This window comes from Brienomyrus brachyistius, chromosome 5 (genome assembly GCF_023856365.1).
Source record: "Brienomyrus brachyistius isolate T26 chromosome 5, BBRACH_0.4, whole genome shotgun sequence".
Classification (NCBI taxonomy): Eukaryota; Metazoa; Chordata; class Actinopteri; order Osteoglossiformes; family Mormyridae; genus Brienomyrus; species Brienomyrus brachyistius.
In genome coordinates this window covers 21,625,571-21,652,097 of record NC_064537.1, presented here as the reverse complement: position 1 = coordinate 21,652,097, position 26,527 = coordinate 21,625,571, and the positions used below count along the sequence as shown (strand labels likewise).

The 26,527-nt window shown below is 37.3% G+C and overlaps 1 protein-coding gene across 2 annotated transcripts in view; it reads right to left on the bottom strand.

The window, feature by feature from the left end:
- The window catches only part of ankfn1 (ankyrin repeat and fibronectin type III domain containing 1), a 129,362-nt gene that overhangs the window by 45,847 nt on the left and 56,988 nt on the right, over positions 1 to 26,527 (bottom strand). For both annotated transcript variants that reach the window (XM_049015562.1, XM_049015564.1), the window contains exon 7: positions 9,681 to 9,718. In XM_049015562.1, the coding sequence (XP_048871519.1) occupies positions 9,681 to 9,718 (38 nt within the window). The remainder of the gene's footprint in view (positions 1 to 9,680; positions 9,719 to 26,527) is intronic.

The window sequence follows — 26,527 nt, the reverse complement described above, 5'->3', positions numbered from 1 at the left end:
TAAATTCAGAACTTGAAATGTTACACTAAAATGCAAAAAGATGTAGGATGATAATGATGATGACGTGAAATAAAAAGCATAAGTATGCCTTTTAAATGCCAACATTTAAATATTAAAGATTCTATAAATATATATCCTGCAAAATATGTTTTGGTACAGCTAAGGACTAAATATAATTAACATCCTGAGAGCTTTGTATTGTAGACTTAGAAACTTAATGCAAACCCACGGCTGGTTTGAGCATTCGACTGTTTGTGCCCAGTTAATGAATTCGGTTGAGAAGTATGGGAAAACAATGACATTGATCGTACTGCTGTTTCAATAATAAATCAGTCCTTTTGTTGATTGACTGCCTCAAATAGACACAGTTTACGGAGTCTGGCCGGTGAAAAATACTTGCTGAATTACTTGCTGATTGACATGCATTTACGGTCGAAGGGTCTCAACTTGATAATATTACTAATTAGTATGTTTACACAATGGGTTAATGACTGCTTAATGAAAACTGATTTCAAACCTGTTTTAGTACAGGTTGAAGACAAATTAAACCATTGTGTAACTTATCCAGAAAAATTAAGAAAATTGATGGAATTTAGAAGGTTTAAAAAAAATGTCCATTCTGGGTGTTGAGTTTCAAAATATTTTTCTTCACTCAGAAGCAGTCCTAGTTTACACAAAAAAAAATCAAAAATATTTTCAGTAACTAAGTCTTTATCATGCCCTCCATTATATAGGGCTGCTATGGATTTTGACACATTCCATTTATGTGGAATGTTATTTTTTGGTGATTTCACAATGCAAGTCAAAAAGAGAAGTTTAAACTAATTGAACTTAATGAGATATGTAGCGTCGACATCCACTTTGTTGCACACCAGCATAACCAAATGAAAAACATAAGAACGGCTTAAAAGCTGAGAACATTCTTTTTCCACTTGCCAATTCCCAATCGATCCCCCGACCGTTTTCCATAAAGTACTGCAAACCTGAGATGTTTGTTTCCATGGTTGCAACTGCACAGCACGGTGCACACCTCTCAGTGTGTATGTCCCCAGTAGTCAAGAACCTAATGACCTGTGACAAAAATAACTCTGAAAGATCGCACTGGTAGTCTCTTACCATGCGTTGTGCTGCTTACATGTGAACTGCAGTGGGGGAATTGAAGACATGCGAAAGGGCCAGTGATGGTTTATTCACAGAATCAAATTAAGGTACCACAATTCAGAGGTGTGCTGGATAAGTATGGGAGTTTGATTTCTTTACACTGCTTATCGGTTTCATCAGTTTCATTTGCGTTTCACTTTTCAATGACTGGGCAAGGGAGACACTGTACACAGAAAAGCAGATGTCGCTGTCTGGTGATGGCTACTCTTTTAGCGTTAGTTTGAGGAAGACCGTGTTCATCTCTTCTGGGGACAGTAATTAAATCAACAACAAAACAATCCTTAGAGTTTCCATGGCAACAGCAGTGTGAAGCTGAGCCGTATATCCATCCTCCGAGGCTTATAAAATGGCTTTATGTTTGCCAACCAATAAAAACCGATGCGAATACAAAAGTCATAATTTACGTGGGGGGGGGGGGGGGGGGGGGGATGCTGAAGCACCTTATAAATATGCAGCGACACCATGGGACACGGTGATGCCACCTATATCCACTAATGCCCTCTTTAAGTCTGCGAGAGCAGCAGCTGTGAATCACAGGAGCAGCAATTAGCACACTGGAAGTAACGATCTATTTCTCTGCAGCAAACGTCGAGAACGGGAACTGAAATGAGGACTAAGAGTTGGGAGGAATATAGTGGACGGCAAGAGTTTTGAAAGTGAACAATATGTACCGTGTAAAAATAGCCTGAGCGTGTGTGTGCGTGTCCATGAGTGCATGTGTAAAGAGCAGTAGACCTCATCCTCTGTCACGACTCAATGAAAAGGCTGCCTTCTGCCAAAGGCTCTATTCATGATGAGTTTTTTTATGTACTGAAGCCAAACGATAGGTTCCTCAGATGTAGTCAAACAACTCAAAGACAATAATAAACAAACATGTGCAAACACTTGTCACATTACTACATTACAAAAACATGACAGCTTTAAAACGAAGTCTGTAATTTTGTTGTCACATGGCATTTAAAAAACCACACAAGTAATGAGTAGCAGGATGTATTTAAACTATGCAATACAAACATGAGCAGTACTTAAATAAATTTAAACCTGATATTTCTGAAAAAATTCAGGCTGCTTTGTAATTCTCCTTTTATACAACGAACACTGTACACATGCAATGCATTTTTTCAATGATTTTGCATTATAGTCAAAACAAATTCTATCTATCTATCTATCTATCTATCTATCTATCTATCTATCTATCTATCTATCTATCTAGTCTTATGTTATCAATTGTACGAAACTTATTAAACCATATGAAACCAAGAAAAAAATCAAATTACAGGCATGGACACAGTAAAACAAATGTTCCATGACACAAGACCTCATTAGCATTTTCTTGATATGCAAATTTATAATTCATGGCCCATGGCCCACTCTAAGACTCACAGTTTCAGATTTTTTTTAATGGAAAAATAAGTTAAACTGATCTTGCAGAAATCTATAAACGAATGGTTCATATCCGTAAATCCACAATAGCATTTGGCTATGATGATACATAGTACCCATATGTATTTTCACTAGTTACATATAAATCTAACTCAATGTTATACCATAATCTTGCAATAATCAGAATGACGGTATGAAGAGCGCAAGACAAAATGGGGGCACCTGAAGTGGAAATGTGATGCTGATGTACAGCACAGCCTTGAACATCACTATCGTGAGACCTCCTGCTATTCTGTTCCATTTCTCAATACATAAAAATGGGATGCAAAGATGAGGCTTACTGCTTTGAGTCATATTTGTCTGATTCCTCTTACAAGAAAAACACATCTCTGCTGGGTTTTTCGGAGATTTCATACTGTACCGCCACCAGAAGCATCTCTGACATCTCAAAATGAGATTATTATGTAAGATCACAACAGCTTGCTTTCTTGACTACCCTGTTCCTGTATCTGAAAATGAAATCTCAGGTACTGTCATTCCACCCAGCTGTATGTCCTGTACTGCCTGGGTTAGGCTCCAGCACCCCCCCCCCCACACCCCAACCATGACCAAGATAAGTGGCTGGAACATGGCTGGATGAAATCTCAAGTGCCATGCTTTCTCACTGATATGTCATCTTTGAGCCTCTTTATGCTAACTATCTATTTAATGGCAGTAAAGAATGCTTCAGTAGTGGCATTAACTAAGACAACAGATTTCAATTTTCCGTATTTAAATTATTAGCACCCCAATTTTTTGTACATGGCGCCGCCTACTGTGCCTTGGAAAGGACAGTGGTACTGAGCCTATTTCTATCATGTTTAATACCAGACGTTCTTATGCACTGCTGTGTATTGTACAACCGCTCAACACTAATTTCATTTTCGTCGGACCATTTCTTTGCTGAGGTCATCATATTTTGGAAGACCCATTGATAGCCAAGTTTCACAACCAGGGTTTTTGTGCTGGTACTTGTCCCTGTAAGGGTTCCTCTTGCAAGGACGATGCATATAGAGAAATGAGTCTGTCTTGACCTTATTTATCAATAACACTCAAGTCCAGGCCTAGTTCAGATGACATCTGTACAACTGCAGATTTTTTATATCAGGGGTCTCCATCTCAGGTCCTGAAGAGTTACTATCCAGTAGGTTTTCCATCATACCTGGCTTCTAATGAGCCACACCTGTTCTTGGTATTTACCTGAGAACAGGTGTAGCTCATCAGAAGCCAGGTAGGACAGAAAACCTACTGGACAGCAGTTCTCCAGGACAGGAGTTGGAGAGCCTAACTTTATATTGTTCCTTGCTTGTACTGGCTTTCTTCATACATCTCTTATAATAAGCAGATTGCGATGGAAATAATATGAGTGACTCCACAAAGCAATTGTAACCTTGTCCTGGTAAATTTAAAGCTGTATAGGGTCTATGTATAGGGATTATGTAACTGCCAGCATGACCCTGAAATGGGTAAATGGTTGGAAGATGGGTATATGGATTATACAACTACTGTCGCAATTTGAAGAACCTTAAACTGACAATAGATATTTAAGCTGAATATATCATATTGGAAGGGCAAGATAAACATTACACATAAAATATGCATCATAAATCGGTGTTGCCTGAAGAATGGAAAATGGAAATGAGATGCTTTCAAAATTCCAGTCTAAACATCATAGAGAAAATAAATGTCTAATCAGGATCATAATGTAACTACTGTATGTCTATCATAGGCTGAAACTGAGTAGGGAATCAGCTGATCACAAGGGACTGACACATCAGAACCAATAGGGTCCAATACATTTTATTTATAAATAAGTCTCCCGCAAAAGATGGGAAAACATCGAGCACTAATATGGCTGTGGTTTCAATGAAAGATGTTCAGACGTCTAGCTGTACAACTGCTGGTGATACAGGGCCTGCTGGTCTTCTGCTCCAGCACAGGAACTACAGTTTGCATGGTAAAACAGCAATCCAAGAGGTTATCAGGAGGAGAGCTGGGGCTATAAATAAATGATTGAGTACCAACAAAGGAAGGGATTACAATGATGAGCAAATGAAGGGGCCAGTTCAATTGTTCCCAAAGCAACAGGGAGATAAGAATTGTCAGACTGTTCTCTCTCTCTCCGGGTCGCTTTCTTTTAAGAACACAGCAATCACGCAGCATGGTAATCCAAGGCAAATATCTAATTTCAAATCCACCAGTCCCACAGACAAGACTTCTTCAATACTCCCACATAAGTCCCCCAAGGGACGTCTCTGAATTGCAATTCCTTTGATCTGCTGCCCAGCAGATATATTTGTGCCAGTGGGGTCAGTCTTTGCTTATTTACTGTCCCAGCGAGAGGCTCCGAAACCTGGGACTGCCCATTCCTCCAGCCCAGGCGTCTGTGACTGCTGGACAGCAGGTACCCATAAGCTTTGAAAAATGAGTGCGGGTCAAGAATCACTGTTTAAACAGTGTGGAACAGCATTCAAGGCGTCTTTGAGCCCTGAGGGCCCTGTTCCTCTTGTTACCACACCGTTAGGTGGAAGCAGAAAATGCACTAGGTTATATGACTGAGTTAAATACGAGATACAATAGGTAAAACATTAAATATATCTGATTCACATCTAGATAAAATTCTAGCACTGAACCACCAATTAAAAAAATGTGTATTTATCCAGATCCGTCAAACCATAAAGCATAAAAATAATATTTGTACATGTAAATGAGGAGAATACAGGATGCGGCACTGAAATTACTGACGAAGCACTGCGTGATGTTAACCTGTTCCCTTAAGACCGCTTAGCCTACCTTACTGAGTTTCTCTTTCTTAATTATTAGCTATGGTCCCTAGAGGTGTGTAACATGCAGCACAGCTTATAATAGTTAGAAATTGCAGGATTTTAGCAACACTTTCAAGGTAATATGCACTTTAACAGAAGGATAAAACATGTATATGCTTAAATGTGACATTAATGATTAGGACCCAAGTCAAAGTGACCAAATTATAATGCACAGTTAACAAAAAAACATTAAATATTAATATTGAATAAGCCTCAGTATTACAATGAAAAAATACATATATGCTTCCTAAACTAATAAACGTATAATAAATGTGTAATTTCAGTGACTTGTTTTTAACGCAGGAAAAAAATCATATGATAATGTTAAGAAGAAATCTTGGAACCTCTTCTCAGTCACATTTCAAAAACTCCACATATAGTTGATATATAGCTGAAGTTCTGAGAAATCCCATAGCCTAGGCAGTTATTGTCTTGACAGGACTCATTCTCTGCTTCCCGGAGAATTAATCTCCATGGTAACATGATTATTACCGTATCTGGTAATTTTGGTCAGGGGATTCTACATTTTTTACTGCAGCCACAGTTATCAAATAAGGGCAACACGGTAGTGCAGAGGTTAGCTGCAGACCAGGGTGTGAGCTTCTGTTATGGCTCCAAGTGTGTGGAGTTTGCATGATCTCCATGTGTCATTGCGTTCCTCTAAGTAAACTGCCCCCCCCATCCCAAAAACAGGCTAAGGTGCATGGGAGTTACCAGTTCTGCCATAGGTGTGCATGTGTGAGGTGTGTACCCTGCAATGGGTTGGTGCCCCATCCTGGGTTATTCCCTGCCTTGTCCCCATAGGCTCAGGATACCCTGTCACCCTGAATAAGACAAGCAGTTACAGAAAATGAATGGGTAGTTATCAAACTTGGATTACAAGAATAGGGTACCAATTTAATATAGATACAACAAATACCACTATGAGAATTAAATACTGTACGCAGCATATGTTTATAGACATCTATATAGTATCGATGCACAACATTAAATTACTTAAAATCCAAATAATAAATCCTAAAAACAGGATTTTTAAAATATGTAGACAAATTTGTACTCATTGATACACTGTGATCCATTTTTGTCAATGATAAAGTTTTATGAATAAATCATGCCTTCCTTCACCAGTAAATACAGATTTTCCTGCTTGCTGACATATGATTTTTATAGATGCATTTGATTGTGCTGGCAGGTTATGTAAGACTTTATAGTAAAAAACTACCAAACTAACGTTACAGACCTACAGTCACATCTATTTATTACTACTCTTCCTGAGAATCTGCGAAAATTATTCCAGGCTCTGTGTTGATTTCATTACTATTCCTGTTTATACTAAGAAAATCGTTCTGGGTTGTAATGAACTACTTCAAAACTGTGCAGTAGAGTTTCTAGGGTGTATCTGGTGGGGCAGTGATATTTATCAGAATTAATCTTGCTAAACAGGTGACTCTGTCAATATGTTACACTGTGAATAAGTCCGAAAGATTTTTAACCAAACAACAGAGAGCATGGGAATTTTTGTTTACTGATGGTTGTAATTGTTAAATCATGAATGTCAGAAATATTTAAATGATGATATTTTGAAATGATATTGAAAAACTTTTCAATGCAACCAGCGGCTTAGGAGAGAGTTTGATATTGGGGAGGACACAACTTAATAACTGAAATACAAAAACCTATTTACTGGGGAGGGGGGGGGCATGAATGAGGCTAAATTAAGTACTGGGGGATACAAGTCCACACAGTTCCTACATTCTTGTATGTGATGGTTATTTATTATTTGTTATATCTGTAGCTTGAATCAGATATGTGACATGACCAGTGATCACCTTCGACCTCACTCTCAACAAATGACACTCATGTCAGCAATGAAGACTTAAGGTCTGCTGCACCCCCTTGTCGAGGGGTGCTGTCAGACACCCATTTCTTTTCCCTATAGCGGGTTTATCAAGCAACGCAGCGCTCGGAAGAGAATGTCATTTGTCCTATTCCACCCACAACTCTGTAGGTACCTAGCTGACAGCAGACGTCGCTGCAGAATGTTGAGATAGAGAAATGCTCAGCGGTCGAATCCTCGCAATGGGACGCAATCCAATTTACTCTGAGCCTCGTCATCACAGGCAGCTATATGGGTCCCACTCCATGTTACACCTACCAGACATGCCGTGCAGTTTAAAAATAAATAAAACAAACATTCTAAGTTCAATACCAAACTTTTAATGCTCATTCTTTCAGAGTTATCAGGCATGGGTAAGTGAGTCGAAACGGGTAAGCAAAATTGCCTTCATAAGTCATTTGTTTTCTGTTTAATTGGATGTTGAACTTGCCAAATATGGTGGTCACCACAGCCTCCACCTGGTAGCTCCATATCCCCAGTATCCTGAAGTAATGAGTCCAAGGAATGAGCTATATAATGGGAACTGAATGGGCTGAACGTGGGTTTGACAACTCTCATCAAAGGTAGGCATGCTCTCTACCGCTATGACAGAGGCAGCTGGGGCCTTTTGTGGAACAGCAAACAATGGCGTTATTTAGAAAAGCCTGGAAGGTGGATCCGGGCCATGTTATGTAACTGTTCAAGGACTGAATTGCCTTTCATGAAATTATTCAGTGTCTTCGAAGTACCATTCTTCTTATGAGCTCTGATTCATCAGCCGGGTGCACTGTATCTGCACCGTGGGAGGCGGCTCCCAGAAGGAAAGGGCACACTTTTGTGCTCCCCAAAGGCTGTCAGACTGCCAGTCTGCTCACACTTTTGAACTGGGTATGAAAACACTGCTCCCAAGAAGCTTTCAGCACAGAAGAAAAACAATACTGGGTAAAATACACATATAATTATAGCACACAACAACGCTTGAGACTATTACTACGAATGACCTCAAAAATTGCATTATAGAAAAATATGAACAGTAGCAGTACTAGTTGAAAATAGTAGCAGTAGTGCTAGATATATTGTATTATGACAAAATGAAATTGGTGGAACGCGTGTATAATATTATCAGCCAGACTCAATAATACATAAAAAGGGAATTAAAACATGTGCAAGTCTTCACAGTTTCCCTGTAACAAAACTAAAGAAAACAGATGGACCAATAATCTCCACGATGAGTAAACTCGAGCACAGATTGCCTTCGCCGGCACTTGCAATGACTCCGAGGCTCATCACTGCACTAATGCATATCCTCTTTTTAGTTACATTCATTTTACTGAGCAACATTCCACACCGTTCCATTTAAAGTTCAACTCGCGTCTCTCAATCCCATTCATTTCAATTGGGCCCAATGTTTCCTTTTCCTATCCTGCAATAACCCATTAAAGAAGAAAGAGAGTTTGAGCTGCTTGATTTAGGTTAGATTAATAAAGATTTAAAAAATCAACAGTTTAAAAGGAATATGATTAAATACTTGAACGGAAATTAGTGGGATTGGAACAAGTAACTAAAAAAGAATTAAACTGGCATAGGGAGGTCTATCAGAGATATCTCAATGATAAATGCAATCTTGGTATGTGTTAAGTAATGCCAGAGCATTGTTTTTTAGGTATGAACTTCAACTTTGCTTTTTTATGGTGACGCCTTTCTTTTTACCTTAACAATCTCAGCTGCCTCAGTCACTAATGCACCTGCCAAACAAATAGCAATAATTATAGCCCAATTCAAAGATCTTTGGGTCTCCTCTTGTTGCCATGTCGTGCGCCCTGCACACCGCCACACAATCAACAGGCTGCCTATGAGAGTTCTGACACACGACCCAGGTACGTGTTCCTGCCACAAACCAGGAACGCATGATGTGTAGCTCAACATCATATAGTTTTCCTGGTTTACATTTTAAAATATTCTCTCCCCAGCTATGAATACAACTCTCACAAAGGCTAATACAAGCTAGGCTGGATTATTTCCGATAAGAAAATTATGTTATTTGAAACTACTCTTGTGATCAGCAGTACATTATAACAAACATTAGAAACATCTCAGCACAGCAAAAGTGCATTACAGTGTGAATATCCTCTCACTGAGATGAAAGGGCAAGATGAAAAGCACAAGAAAGAATAAATATGAGGTGTCTTACTTTGGTTGTATCCCAACTACAGGAAATTGTTGTAATAAAAAGAAAAATCTATATTTTACATTAAAAATTACAGTCCTGTCACAAGCTGTTCTAAATGCATTTAATGCACATAATTGTTTAATTATAAATATTGTGTTCATTCTATTTTTATTTAAACTGTCCTGGTGACTCAGCACAATGTAACATAGGGATGAAAATCACTTACTTTTTTCGTGTTTCGTATCGGCCAGTTGATCCAAGACTCTAAAAGAAAAAAAAAATCACACAATAAACTAAAACTATCTATGTATATAGAATACCTTTTACTTAGTGGTTTGCTACGCTTATATATCCACATACATAAATGTGTGATGGGAACATATAATGAAAAATTTTACAGATTTTACATAAGTATCATATACGTTGCTATTTGTATATTAGAGTACGTTTTCGGAGATCATCGCCATTATTATCCAAGGACACATGAATCCTAACTGAAATCATTAAGGCAGATTAATTGCCAAAGACTGTGCTGGAACATATTTGGCCTCTGCATGTACAAACTTGAAGATGATTTTTACACAGAAATAAGAAAATAATAATTAATTCAGCGCGATATTTCTTGTTTATCATAGATACATTTCGGACATTTGATATTAATACATGGCTCATATTACAGCAATAAAGAATCACTGAGTCTCCACATTTGTCCAAGTGAAGGCAACCATGTACTGTAGTTAAGAGTGTTTCCCAAGATCCCAATGGCAACATAAATCTGCTGGCCTCAGGTCTGAACTGGAGACCTTCCAATCACAGGCCCAATTATGCTGCGTTCCATTTCAACTCATAACTCATAAATTAGTCGGAAATTTCAGCAGGAACGCTCCATGATTTCGGAATTCCAACTCATGAAGTCGAAGGAATTGACACAACCCTGAACTCAGAATTCAGTGTAGTTTTACACTGTTCATTAACACTTGTGTTTTATTTGTGGCTCACAGTACATAATACATTGGTCGTACATACAGTACTGCCTAACTGCTGTCTGTAGACGTGTTCCTGCTGTGTTTTTACCCGAGCTGAAACTGGGGCCTGTTCCAAAGCAGGATTTCTTGCTTAGCTAGATAACTTGTCAGATTTAAGGTACTCTGGGCTAAATGTAAGTGAACGATGATAAGGGGCATATAAACTGGAGTGAATTAAATCCGGCAAATTATCCGGGTAAGCATGAAATCTTTTTGAAACAAGTCCCTGGTTTTGCTAAGTGGCTTTCCAGTTTGCTGTACTGAAATGCAGTTAACTTGTGTGTGATGTCATTCCCACCTAAGAGTTCCGACCTCCAAGGTAAAAGGAACGCATTAGTAAAGTCAAATCACCTTTTTTTTTGGGTAAAGGATTATCCATCCATGCATCTTCAGAAGAAACCCATGGAAACACATTGGGAAACTGCAAACTCTGCACGCACAAATGTGTGACACGAAATCGAGCCCAGACGCCTATGCTGCAGCCCACTACCATTCCTGCCCTATCTGAACAGCAGCATATGTGACCAAACAAAACCCTAACCCTATGCTGCAGCCCACTACCATTCCTGCCCTACCTGAACAGCAGCATATGTGACCAAACAAAACCATAAACCCTAACCCTAACCCTTTTATAATTTCAAAATATATATATATATATATATCTTTTAACTCTTTAAAGCCAACTGAAGACCTGTTCAGCACATACTTTTACCTTTAAACCAAGAATACTGACACAGTGGTATCACTGTCAAACAACATGGCCGCTAGTAATAAATATATCTCAATCAGCTGCAGTACAAGCTGCCCAAATACTAAACATATTGCCTTGTCTTCTCCCAAACGGTTGCTGTTAAGTACCAGAAAATAACAATATGTATTATGCAAATATTTACCTGTATACGAAAAAAAAAAATTCAGTTTACAGTCATATAACTTTATATAATTTCCTCTTATAGATATGAAATGGCAGATTCTTGAAATGTAAACTGATAGAAATGACATTTACATTAATTCATTATTAATTGATACACATATAATTCTGAATCCTGAACAAATTTAAACCACATAATTTCTAAAATTTTTACATATATTTTCTTTAAAAAAAAAATTAAAAAATGCCAAAATTTATACTGATCAAATATACTACCAAAATGTGTTCGTAAGATGTATGGCAAAATGCTGGCTTATAATTTGCAACTTGTATTTGTACCCAAGTGGAACTTTCTTTGAATTGTTCAGGCTTTTATGACTGGTGACTCTATGACTCCGTTATAATGAAGAGGATCTTCTCCGATTAGTACTACTACTCTGCATGCTTTTCAACTTTTTAAACAGGCATACAAATAATAAATTGTATTTTATGTGACTGCCTTTACATTAAAAACAGTATCAGAGTGCTCGAGTTTTCTTTAGAGATGAAGTAAAAACCAGTGATAGCGCTTATTGATCTTTCCATAATGTCAGTGTCTGATGGCTCAGACAGGGGATGCCATCGGCATGCCAGTTATTTAATGTCACTGAACTTTTACAACTAATTCTGGGGTTCTGAAGCGACACCAGCTGATGGTTTTCAGTTCACTTCTGAAAGCTCTATTATTCTCCCAAACACAACACAGATGTAATCAAGAAAGTAACCTTTTCTGTCATAAAAAAAACTGCACCTTGAAAAAGTCAGACTGAATGGTCTAAATATTTTTATTGCCAAAAACAATGTGGAACTTCTGTATGCCTTCATTTGCAGAGATTCTGTATGACAGGAATTGTGATGCTATTAAGAGGAATTTGCAGTGAAATAGTCACAAACCACTTGTATGCAGCAATTCATAATAACAAGGTGTCTTTTATATAAATTCCTGATTAGCTAAATCATCTTTCCCATATGATTTCAATGACATTTTATATTTCCTAAATCTCATTATTTGGTATGTCTTCTCCTTTTACATTATACAACACAGTTTCCAAAATAGTTGGCACGCTGTGTAAAATGTAAATAAAAACAGAATGCAATGATTTGCCAATCATATAAACCCAAGTTTAACTGAAATAAAATAAAAGATAACATATAACATGTTGAAACCAAGAAATTTATGACAAATATATGGTCAATTTGAATTTTATGCCAGCAACATATTGTGACAGGGGCACAAAGGCTGGAAAAAGTTACACAATATTATAACAAAACACCTGTTTGAATATCTCACAATTAATAAAGTTAATTAGCAACAGGCCAGTCAGATGATTTGATATAAAAAGAGCCTCCCAGAGAGGCAGAGTCTCTGTGCAGTGAAGATGGGGAGAAGTTCAATACACTGTGAAAGACTGTGTCGGTAAATAGTACAACAATTTAAGAATAATGTAAGAATACATTAAAGAATATTTAAGTCATCTATGATATATTATATAATTAAAAGATTCAGAGAATCCAGACAAATCTCTCTACACAAAGGACGATGCTGAAAACCAATATTGGATACAGTACAGTAGCTGTGATCTTTCGGTCCTCAGGCAGCACTGCATGAAAAACAGACACAGTGGATATCACTGCATGGGCTCAGGAACACTTCTGAAAACAACTGTCTGTGAACACAGTTTGTCACTGCATCTATAAAAGCAGGATGAAACTCTACCAAGAAAAGAAGCATATCTAAACGTGATCCAGAAATGCCACCAACTTCTTTGGAGCCAAGTTCATCTAAGATGGACTGGGGCAAAATGGAAAACTATCCTGTAGTCAAATTTCTATTGAATCAAAATTTCAGAATCATATTGGAAATCAGGAATGCCGTGTCCTCCGGGTTAAAGATGAGAGGGACCTTCCAGCTTCTAACATCTTTTTCAGAGAAGGCCAGTCTATTTCAGCGAGATGATGTCAAACTGCATTCCACGTGTATTTACAACAGCAGGTCTGTTTTACAACTACAGGTTCTGTAGTAGAAGAGTTTGAGTGTTAGATTGGCCTGCCTACAGTCCACACCTGTCACCCACTGAAAACACTGGCTGCATCATGAAATGAAAAAATATGACAAGGGAGACCCTGAACTGTTGAGCAACTGAAATCCTATATCAGGCAAGAATGGGACAATATTTCGCTTTTAGAACTCCAGCAACTGGTCTCCTCAGTTCTCAAATGTTTACAGTGTTGTTAAACGAGGAGGTGATGCCAACCTTTTCTCCCAACTTTTTTAAATGTGTTGTTGGCATCAAATTCAAATTGAGCTTATATTTGTTATAATACAATTTCTCAGTTTCAAAATTCAATATGTTGTCTTTGTTGTATTTTCAATTAAATATGGGTTTATATGAACTGAAAACCATTGCATTCGGTTTTATTTACATTTTACACAGTGTCCCAACTTTTTCGGAAACAGTGTTGTAAATGTTTCTTTTATTTACTTTATGACTTGCAAAAGACTTTTAAACCAGACAAAAATTGAACATTGATCCGTATATCTGCAATAATGTAAAATGATTAATACATACATAAGAAACAAAGAATCTGTGAATACCAATATATCTATACAGTATATTAACTTTAAATCAATGTTACCTGTTCCTGATTTGCTGGTGTTTATTTATTAACCTAGAACAAAAATCTTCAATATAAGACTAAAACAAAAAGCTTGCAGAAGGAAGGCTTTTTTTAGTCATTCGTTCTACCACCCAAAAATAATCATATAAAAATGATTAATACAAAATATAAAGTAAAAATACATAAAACATATTAACCTGTACTTTACCTTTGAAAATAATTGTGAATGGTGTGAGGGAGACGAGAGAGAGGAGAAGAGGAAGGTTATTTTGTAGGACGAATTTCACTATAACTAACGGAATCACTGCTATCTGTTGGCTCACTGGAATATTTTTCTTTTTGTGCGTCTTTAACAAGGAACCTATCTAATGACAGCCGCTTTTGCCTCCTTTTTGATTTCGTGGAAATGTGGACATTGCATTGTCATTAAACAGATTCATCGCTCGCACTGCTACGCCCTTATTCGGGTGGTGCTTTTCTACTAAATTTTGACTGTACAAGTGAGACACGCTGACTGAGGCAGAGCATGGAAGATGATTACCCACAATCCCGCAGCAAGAGACAGAGAAGAACCATCAGCTCAGTTGTGATTACGTGACGCTCGGCAGGCAAAGCGTCAAAGGTTTGACTGCACTTTCAAAATTTCAATCTGATGCTATTTCAGGCTGACGGCATTCAAAAATCTATCAAGATGATGTCATTTACAAAAAATCGATTTAAAAATGTCCTTATTTGATGAGTATAAAACATATTTTATCTTGCTTGTCATATATATATATATATAAACACACATACGCACACACAGGCTCATGCACAGCTCTAGAAAAAATTAAGAGAACAATTTTTTCTTTTTAATCTGCATTTTTAAATCCTGGTTTAATCCTGGTTCTGCTGGCAGAATGCTACGTTGCTTCCAGGCTCAAAATTTGAAAGACAGCAGTACACAAGAACAATGTGAAGCAGGAGACACTGGAAACAAGCAAAAACTACAGGGTGGAGGAGACTTTCTAATGCCAGAGAGGACCATCAATTTATCCAGCAGTGCCCCATGAACAATAGTATAATGTTTGTATGAATAAACTTTCCTTAAGAGAATCACTGCCCAAGGAGTTAAAGTGAACTAAACATAGTGAGTGACGCCATGATGAACACCTTAAGACAGGCAAGGCAAAACACAGGAAGTGGAGTCCAGTGGGGCGGTGTCAGTAGCACAGCAATGAAAATCTGCTACGCACCAACTGACACAAAGACAGACAGCCTGTACACACACACACACACACACACACACATAAGGATTGTACTTTTTCACGTCGCAACAGAGCTTGCTCTGTGACTCGGGAACCTCCCCAGACGCTGATCTCTCCCCAAGGAGCCTCTGCTAAAACTGAGGTCACACGGCTATTTTCACACACTTAGTAAGGTCACTGTTTCACATCTTCTGCTCTAACTTCAAGACAACCGACACTTCATGAATCAAATCATGTAACTTCACTGTTTATCTTCTTAACTGTTATTTATGTACTTTTCCATAGCATTTTCTGAGCAGGCACTTCTGTTACCTGCTTATCCTATAGCTGCTTCTGAAGGAGAAGAACTGCTGGAAGATTTACATGAAATGAAATGAAGACAGGAGTGTTTTAAATATTTATTTGTAGGTAATCCTAATATTAAAACAGTTACGGGCTAAAGAGTAGGACAATGCTAGGCTCTTCTCATCCCAGAGGCAGAGATACTTTGCATGCCTCTCCCCAATTAACTTGATAGAACATGCAGCTTGTTTTAGGTGTAGTGGAATTACTTTATTCTTTGACATTGAACATTTTTGACTTTTCATATGTACCTGATTTTTAAAAAGGACTGAATGTGAGCTTTGTCTTCTGTGAAAACAGGAGAGAGAGTCTAAACTTGAAACCATCACCTTTCAGTCCAAAGTGCGAACTAATTGTTAGGAAAAGTTGTCAATGTCTAACTCAAGTTAAATAGATACATAGCTGGCATGTGAAGAGCAAACTTGTCTATTTTAGCAAGTAAACACTGAATAACAAATTCAATAATATGAAAGGGTGTTTACTCAAACAGCGGTATTTGCCCATGGCTTAAAAATGTAACAACATATGATTGACATTTACAAATATCAAGGAATGCGAGAATTCCATTATCCAGTAAATTGCTGATTTTTTTAAGTAATTGATATCTAATGGCTCAGGATTAAAAACAGAGTTATCACTACAAAAAGGGCCTCTAAAATCCTCTGTTCTTTGTTATATTTATTTGAACTTACATAGAATACTATTTTTTATTTATATTATTTTACTGTAAAAATAATAATACTTGAATAAAATGTTTTAAAAATGTAATTACCTAGAAGAAGGAACAATTCTTTCTAGCATCATAATGCTTGATTTTAATCAAACAGTGATTCCAGTCCATAGCTATACTAGAAAGGCCCCAATTAAACAATAGAAACAATTGTTTACAGTTATAGATTCAGATTTTCAGATTTTGGAGCTATTGAGCTGTATTAAATCTCTCAGAAAATACTATCACAAGCTATTTAGAAAGCGGTCGATCAAGAAAGAGAGGATTGTTCCCCCGAAAAACATGAACTGGAAATATTAAACATATTGTTCTTCCTGTTCACTGGCCAACACATTGATTAATGACCTAATTATCAAATCCTGACTCAAATCACAAACAGCAGAAAATGATGCTGCTTGACACTGGAGTTTCCACGTGATACAAGAGTGACCTAATGAATAACGAAACACCACGATTTGCAAATGTGTTGCGGACATCCATGCGTCATGAAAGCTGGTTGTCACCTACACATATAAAACGGCTGCTCCAGCAATGAATTTCAGCAGTCACTTAATACTGCAGCCGCAAGAGCTCAGGGCTGCCAGCAGCACCACCATTACCTCCTCTAACCCAGGAATGAAAGTTAGACCATGAATGCTTACATTGCTGCCCTAATTAGGCCTGCGAGAGGCTTAACAGCCATGCTACAGTTTAGCGACTGACAAATATAAAAATAAAGCCTTGTTCAAATTAGCAAAGTGAAGTGAGAAGTTCTTGAAGACCCAACTGTCTAGGCAGTTGTAGACCTGGTGTAATCTGTGGGGAGGTTATTTCAGTTCATTAACTGGTAGTATACAGGCTACAGGTAACCCCTGTCTCCAATGACATTTAACTATATGTGATCATTAAATATGCATTACCAAATATATAGAAACGGCGTCACTCTTGAACTTTCACAGAATGAGAAAAATACAGAATGTGTGTGTGTGTGTATAAATTTTAGATAACACTTTACATTAACTGCACCTTCATACAGCTTTTATATTGCATTCATAAAACATTCAGTACACCTTCATAATGCATTCATTAAGTATTCATAAAACATTCATAAACATAATGCAAGTACACCATAACATCCTAACATCCCTTAACAGCTATAATACACATTAATAACAAACATTATAATTGTAAAATCATGTAATGTTTGTTATTAATGTATATTAAAGCTGTTAAGGGATGTAAGGATGTTAAGGCGTACTTGCATGCTGTCTATGAATGTTCTATGAATGCATTATGAAGGTGCACTTAATGTAAAGTGTTATCACATTTTATATAATGTATATAATGCCTAATTTTGAAATGTGGCATCTTATTCAACATTCAATAGACAATAACCAGGGCAAAAGCTGATATGGACATCAAGGATTAAGGACTTTTATTTCTTATTGAGCAAGTAGATTACATAGGAATAATGAAATTTAGTAGCTGCCTCCGCAATGACATATGGTTCAGAATCCAAAACATTTCTGCACTACAGTGAGACTCCTCACAAATATTTTTCAGATTGCACACAAAACTTGAGGGCAGATATGTAACTGACATTGAAGTCGGAGGGCAGATTAACAGAGTATTTTGAGAAAACAGCATTCACCATTCTACTAGCCTTCCCAGAAACAGGTCATTCCAGAGAATTCTTGGAGACTTCTAAGAGGGCAAGCTTGCCCCCTTTTGATATTTCTAGGAAGTAACCTCTTCATCCAAAATAATAAAAAGAAAGAAAGCAAAAAAGAAATAAAACCCACACCATTACATTTGATACAAAAAAAATGTGAGGTTCATCTGATATTCATAGTGATTTATATGGCAGTGTTATACAGCGAGGCTGACTGTGGGCCTGCATTCTTGATTAAAGTGATAGACATGCAGGAATTGTGTGCTAACTGCCAGAAACCGCTAAGGAAAGGAGAGGACACCAAGTCTGAAGCCAGCCGAGAGGTAAACAGAAGAAGCGCTCCAAGGAATGTGCCGTTTGTGTTGGCTCACAGTTTGGGGGGGGATAGGGGAGGGTTTGTTAGGTAGAGGAGGTCACACCATTCACATCAAATCAAAACCTTTTCTTTAATGATTAAAAATGCTGAGGGACAATTAAATTGTCAATTGTGCATTTCTATCTCACTTTATTTTATTTGTTGCATAGCTTAATGAACAGTTCTTCTATGGGTGTATAATAAACTGCTCAGAAAGCAAGGATAATTTATTTAAAACCACATTCACTGTAATCATGAAAGCAGCTAAGGATTGTAATTATGGTGCGTGCCTTACTCTCACTGCCTGCTTAAAACAACAGCGGACTGGTGGATCTTATTTCACTAAAACCAGCTTGACTTTATCTGCGGTTCATTTAGGAGACAAAAAATTTTATTATCTTATTAATAAGCTGACTGTCAAGATTCGTACAAATGTATGTTAGCTATAGAAACAATAAAAACAGAATTTTACCACAATGTTGCTATTTAATTGCCATTCTTGAAACAACATGAAAAGAATAAAAATTGTTCTGTGAAATGACGTGAACTTCTGCGTAATACCCTATTAAAACCATATATTTGAAGCAAAATACACTGCAGAACAATGTAAAAAACAGTTGTTTATAACTCAAATTCAATCATCCCAACAGAAATGCTGGGGCAGATTTATTCAAACACAGCATTTGGATGTTTGGCTTTCAGGACATAATAAAGATAGTTTAAAATCTTCCGTAGACTGTCGATGTCAAAATCCCGGCTTCTTCTGCAAGGATGCATACATTTTTAGATTCTCTCTCTTGAAATAAATGCTTATGTAAACTTCTAGCTTGTAATGAAGAAAAAATATATATTCTCCAACATACTGATCTTTATTAAATGCTAAATTAAGACATCTCCAGGTAACCAATACATTCCAAGTTTATTGGTGACTAGCAACCTCACCAAGAACTCATTTAAATTTCTCAAAATTCTTCCACATGGATTATTCCCCAACTACAGGATACAAACATCAGATGTTCATGATGTCATCTTGGAGCGAAGGAGGGGCACTTTGGATACAGAAATGCTAATTAGCTTATCTACTATGTATTAGGACTGCAGGAGAAGACCCAAATATCCAGCAACATGGGGAGAAAATTACACATGTCACATACACAGACCAGAGAAGGGATTCAGACACTAAAGGTGTCAGCACTACGGCGACTCTAATTATTAAAAAAAGACTAAGCTAACCTATTCAATATTAAATGAGTTTTTTTAACATAGCTGTGTAATTCAAACCTCTAATTCAAAACACAAAGGGAAATTTGAATAATTCAGATATTCAGTGCTTCTTAAACAAATCTTCCTGCCTTTACTGTCTTGAAAAACAAAATTCTTCACGTGTTTTCATGATCTTCCTTGGCAACAGAATAATGCATCTTTAGTAAAATACTAGTATTGTGATAACTTTGGGATAATAAGTGTAAGAAATAAACAAATTAATTCTAAGTATATGTATAGCATCATTTAAACATACACAATTCATCATACACAATACATTTTGTCACAATAAACAAATATGACAAGCTTAAAACAGGTCCAACTATCAGAATACATGACTAAAGGACTTGATAAAGTGACTGAAAACCAGTATATCAGACTGGGCTTCACCATAACAGTAATTCAGAAGTGATCCCATTGGTCTTGCATCGTTTACCTTCACAATCCTGTCATCATCAATTTAGCTAATCTTGCAAAATGTTAGCCAATGATACACACTGCACCTGTTGCAGATAAAATACTCATAGCTGGTGCGGTTGAGAGTTACCGTTCACCTCACTTGACCTTTACTTAATATTTAAGTTCCCCAATTTCAGCCCTTTTTAATGATACTGCATCATTAAGAAAAGGCGTACACTATATGCACAAAAGTATTGAGACACACCTCTCAGTCACTGAATTCAGGTGTTTCATTCATCCCTATTGCCACAGTTTTATAAAATGAAGCCCCTAATCATGCAGTCAGATTTACAAACATGTGTGAAAAAACCAGCCATTCTGAAGAGCCCAGAGAATTCAAGCATAGTACTGTCATAGCATACTGCCTTTGCAACAAATCAGTTTGTAAAATTTCATCTCTGCTAGATATTCCATGGTCAACTGTAACCAGTACTATCACAAAATGGAAGCGTTTAGGAACATACAGGGTTGTTTTTCAGGAGTTGAGCTAGGCCCCTTAATTTCAGTAAAGAGAATGCTTACAGTAATGCTTCAGCATACCACGGTATTTTGGACAATTCTGTGCTTCTAACTGTGTGGGACCAGTTTGAGGAAGGCCCTTTTCTGTCCCAGCATGACTGTGCCACAGTGCACAAAGCAAGGTTCATTGGTGTAGAATAACTTGACTGGCTTGCAAAGAGCCCTGACCTCAACCCCATGAAACACCTTTGGGATGAACTAGAGAGGCTCCTAGCCAGGCCTTCACATACAACATCAGTGCTAGACCTCACAAATACTATTCTGGATGAATGAGCAAAAATTCCCACAGACACACTCCAAAATCTCAGGGAAAGCCTTCCCAGAAGAGTGTCAGCTGTTATAGCTGCAAAGGGGGAACTAAGTCCATGTTGATTTCAAATGGGATGTCATAAAAGTTCCTGTAGGTGTAACGGCCATCATGGTAAAGAATTTCCTTCTTTTCACCATAGACAGCTGTCGGTTCAATTTACATCACAAAGCCTGATTGTCCACAAAAATACTGGAGCATTCGCCTTACCATAGTGATGCCATTGATATTCTGTGGAATTTTCCATCTGAAGTCCAACTGCATAGAAACGACGGAACGTCAGAATATTTGTACCACTGCACTTTGACTAGCCACAAGACAATTACGTTTTTATTTACCTGACAGCACTGTCCTGGTATGTCACTCTCACCCCTACAAACATATAAATGTACTCTCCTTCTGCAAAGAATGCTCGACAATTTTTGTCTTTATCTAAAATTGTACGCTCTCATGTTTTGTTAACTGGTTTACCTACAGCTCTATAATTCAATTTCAGTGAATGGGCCTTTTTCGCAAAGCAGGGGGGGTATTCCATGAAGCAGGATTAAGGGAAAGTCTGACTTATTTCGTCAAGTCTGGCTCATTTAAGTGGGAGTTACATTCCATCAATGTGTCTTAAAGGAATCCCCGCTGAAGTACCATGGTAAATTATGCTAGTGAATAAGTCTGCTCCAGACCAGGTTAACTGTCTCGCTGTCACACGTGAACGTCCGACGTGTGGGAACAGATTCCCAAAAGATTGTTCCGCCGGACGAAATTCCGCGCTCTCGCTACTCATGTCATGTAATAAATATAAAAAAGCCTATAAAAATCACATCTCAGCATTTCAATTAATTCCAAAATAACTAACATAAAAGAGTACCCATATTACAAGAGTCAAGCATGAAATGCAATGGAAAGAAAATTCGTTCAAATAATTTGAACAGGAAGATATTGTTATATTTTGTTTAGTTACAGTCTACTTTGAAAGTTTATTAGTAAAAAGCAAAGACAAGATACGGTTATTTGTGCAGAACATTTCACACGGATGCGACTGAAAGTATTTTATGGAGATCAAATAATACAGAATAGCATTATCATACAGTATGAATGACATGTGAACTTAACACAGAAGGTTACTAGTTGGCTATGGGAATCGAACCAGGAACTTTCACAGTGTAAGGCAACAGCAAAACCACTGTACCACCGTGCCACTTTATTAGACATTTGTAACATTTACGTAACTTACGCATTTAGTCTGTCTGCAATTCATTACCAAGCCAATTCCCTGGCTGTATTTATGGCCACAGTATTGCCTTTTTAGCGATTATATTTTTCATACAGCTCCATCAGCATGGATTGTTCTGCAGCGGAAAAAACACCGCTCTCGTTTTACACGATTTCGACTCATTTGATCGGTCTGTCGTTCATCCATTCATTTGAGCCTCTTAAAAATCTCGGGTGTGACTATGCAAGTCTGTCTTCTATGAGCCTTGATTAGTTAAAGCTGAACCGCGGTAGTGGAACGGCATGAGGGTAAGTTTAGAGATGGTTCTAGTTTGAGTCTGACTTTTTCGGGAAAGTCTGGCTTTCTTTAGCTAAGCAATGAACCCTACATCGTGGAACTGGCCCAATAACTGAAAATATGCAGCAAAATCAATATATTTGAGATTGAACAAAATATATCGATTATATATCCTTTCCCCACGACCCAGTAGGATAAGCGGTTTGGAAAATGGATGGATGGATATATCCTTTCCATGTTGAAATAAAACTTCATCAATCAAAGATTGTATCTAAATGATATAGTTTTTATGTGCTGTAACTACAGCAGCAACAACAACAACAGCAACAATAGTTCAGAGTATGGATCATGTGTTCTGATTTGTTGTTTGTGAATAGTGAATTAATGAGCATAGTTAAGATCACGCTCGCAGGTGCACTACTTATACACTACAAGTATTTCTACGCCGAAACATGTTTTGCTAGTATTCTATGACTTTTGTTTGCTGATACTTATAGCTATTGGTTGCTCCTCTTATAATATGCATTGTGTTTCTAACAAAGATACCCATAACAGCTTGCTCAGCTGCTAAAAGCAGGTCATTTACTTGTTTTAGTTAAACTAAAATCAAATGCGCATATTAACTGTAGCTTTGTAAACAGATGAAATTGTAAACTGAAATTCCACTTCTAATCCCTGACACTGCCCCAGCAACTTAGCTGCCTAATATAACACATTACATGTTCCAAAAAATATCCAACTTATCCTACAGTACTTCATGCCAAAACCTCCGGGAAGGTCTTCTTCAAAGTCTTTGTTTATATGAGAAAAAAGCCTAATAAACATACAGTTACTTCTTGACATTTAAATTTTTTATATTTCCTGTTTTGATCTAAAAATACAGTGTGACTGCTGTGTAAAGTCACAACTAGACTGCATGTCTCTGAATTTTGCTTTCACATAACAGAAAAATCTTCAGTCATGCCGGCCCTTTAAAGGAAAATAAAGACATTTATAATATGTTTGTGTAAATGCTAACACTGCATTCTCTTTCAGTACAAAGTATGAATAAGGCTTTTTTTTTTCTCTGTGAATAGACAGTTTATGTTATGCCATATGACCTTGTGCATTAGTTTAAAATAAATAGGCTCTATTGACACAATGTTTGAATTTCTTAGCTTATTATAACAACCTGAAAGAGTCACAAGTATAATATTTTAATGCCAGGAAAGTAATTATTTAGTTTCATACAATATACAGATACTGTATATTGTGTGCCTTTATAAAGATAATTTCCAATCATGGTTTGTACATTATGCAAAAATGGGGTACACAATGATCATAATACAAAACATGTTGCATTTTAATTCCTGATTTGATTTGTTTCGAATGGCCTAGTTTTGGTCAAGCTGACCTACTGTAAGTTTTCAGGCCCATTCAAAACCCTAAAAGGAACCATCACATTTTCAAAAACCAGACCATTTAAACCAAATAACTGAGTATTTGTTAAAGTAGAAATTATTATCTGTAATGTGCAGCAGTCCTTTAAAATAAAGATAAAGTTATCTTTCAAATAAAGAGAAAGTAGTATTCAAAACCAGAAAATTACAAAATTTACCACGCATGTGCATGTTTTCATTACAGCTACACGTATTTAGCCAGATGTTCCTCTTAAAGACAAAAAAGGTTATTATTAGTGCACAATGCAAGTATAAGAAACTCCTACGATTGATTTTTTTAAAGAAAAATTTATATTTAATTATAACTATGTTATTTATACAGCAATGTGCCTCTGATATGTCATACTTCGATCCCAAATATTGATCGCTACACAGATATAAAAATCCGGGCACTGCTGAAGTTTCCCCACATATCATTATCACTGCTGTAAAAATGAATTTGAGCCCTTTATATCAGCAATATCGCTGTTTACATGCCAAGGCCAAGAATCATGCGCTTATCAATATCATCAAATGGCTACCTATGCAATTAGCGACTAGTCATAAGGCACCTGTGCACAACAATTATGAACATGTGTTGTGATGGACAGGTGGACAATACATGGTAGGATGACTTTTGATTGGATACAAACAAAAACCATGGCAAAGGGACTGAGTAGTGGTGTCACGCCGGGCAGAAATATGGGCCTGAAACACCATCTTTGGAGGAACGTGCTGTTATTTAATTAGGTGTCTTTCATACAGTGTGGAACACAAAGCCAGTGAAGACTGGGACCACTGTTACAGTCTTGCACACAGCAATAGTCATGCACCAACCATAACAACAAATCCTAATAGCTGAATGAAATGAAGACGAGGCAATGTTACCGCAGCCAGCTACTGCTAGTACACAGACCTTGATGTGCATCTCAACCCAGAAACGGACAATGACATCGTGGAGTAACAAGCAGTAAACAAACCAACACCTGGAGTCATTTAAAAAGTCAAAAACTCTAAATGGTTATAACCAAAGAAAAAAAAGGGACAGGTCATACAGTACCAGTCAAAGTTCGGACATGCCTACCCATAGAGCGGTTTATTTGTACCATTCGCTATATTTACTCTAAAATGTAAAGACATCAAAACTGTAAAACAACATATATGGAATAATGCACTGATGAAAAATTAATAAACAAAACAAAACTGTTTGTGGGAGAGGGGGCAGCGCTGTGGGTTGGGATTCCGAAGGTTGCTGGTTCAAATCCTATGGTCAGCAGAGTAATCGCACCATTGGGCCCTTAACCCAAATTGCTCCAGGGAGGGGCTGACCTTACTTTGTCCTCTACAAGAGTTTCATGAGGTGGCCTCCTGAAATGCTTTTCCAGCTGTCATGAAGGAGATCCCACATACAAAACTCATTGGCCACTTTTCCTTCACTCTCTGATCAAACTCCTCCAAAACCATTTCTACTGGGTTTAGGTCAGGTGGCCAGCTTATGTGATGCAACACTATCACTCTCCTTTGTATGCAGCTTGGCATGTCCAAACCTTTGACTGGTACTGTATGTGTGAAGAAGACTGTAATTATATCATTTATTATTTAGTTGAACCAACAGTCAATCATTATATTGTCTGTGAAACATAAATTACTTATCATCTTAGTGTGTTATAAACACTGAATAATCCTTATATAAATTCAGGGGCCAGAGGCACAGTGAAGGCAAACATGATAAATTATATCCGTATTAATGTGTATACCTGGGAGGTATTGCATGAGAGTAGCTAAAGAAAGCCAGACTTTCCCGAAAAAGTCAGACTCAAACTAGCTCCATTTCTAAACTTAGCCTCATGTCATTACACGAACGCAGTTCAGCTTTAACTACTCAAAGCTCATACAAGACTTGCATATTCTCACTTAGTGCGCACACCCAAGATATTTAAGAAGCCCAAATGAATGGACGAACGATAGATTGATCAAATGAGTCAACGTACAAAACGAGAGCATTTTTTTTCCCGCTGCAGATGCAACGCAGCAGATGGAGCTGTATGAAAAATACAAAGGTGTAATCGCTAAAAAAGGCAATACTGTGGCTGTAAACACAGCCAGAGAGTTGGATTGGCAAAGAATTGTAGACAGACTAAATGTGTAAGTTATGTAAGTCTTATAAATGCCTAGTACGGTGGTACAGTGGTTTATGCTGTCTCGTTATGCTATGAAAATACCTGGTTCGATTCCCATAGCCGATGGGGAACCTTCTGGGTTAAGTTAATGTGTCATTCTTACTGTATAATGTTATTCTGTATTATTTGATCTCCATAAAATACTTTCAGTTGCATCCGTGTGAAATGTTCTGCACAAATAATTGTATCTTGTCTTTGCTTTTTTTACTAATATATTTTCAAAGAAGACTGTGACTAAACAAAATATAAAAATACCTTCCTGTTCATATTATTTATTTATTTATTTATTTTCAGTTTCATTCTTTGCATTTCATGTTTGACCTTTGTAATATGGGTACGCTTACTTTGGAATTAATTGGAATGGCATGATTTTATAGGCTTCATTATATTCATTACATGACATGAGCAGTGAGAGGGGGAAATTTCATCCTATGTAACGACTGCGAATCTATTCCCACACGTCAGATGTTCTTCGACACGACGTTTAACTAAGCGAGACAGTTAACCTGGTCCGGAGCAGACTTGTTCGCTCGCGTAATTTACC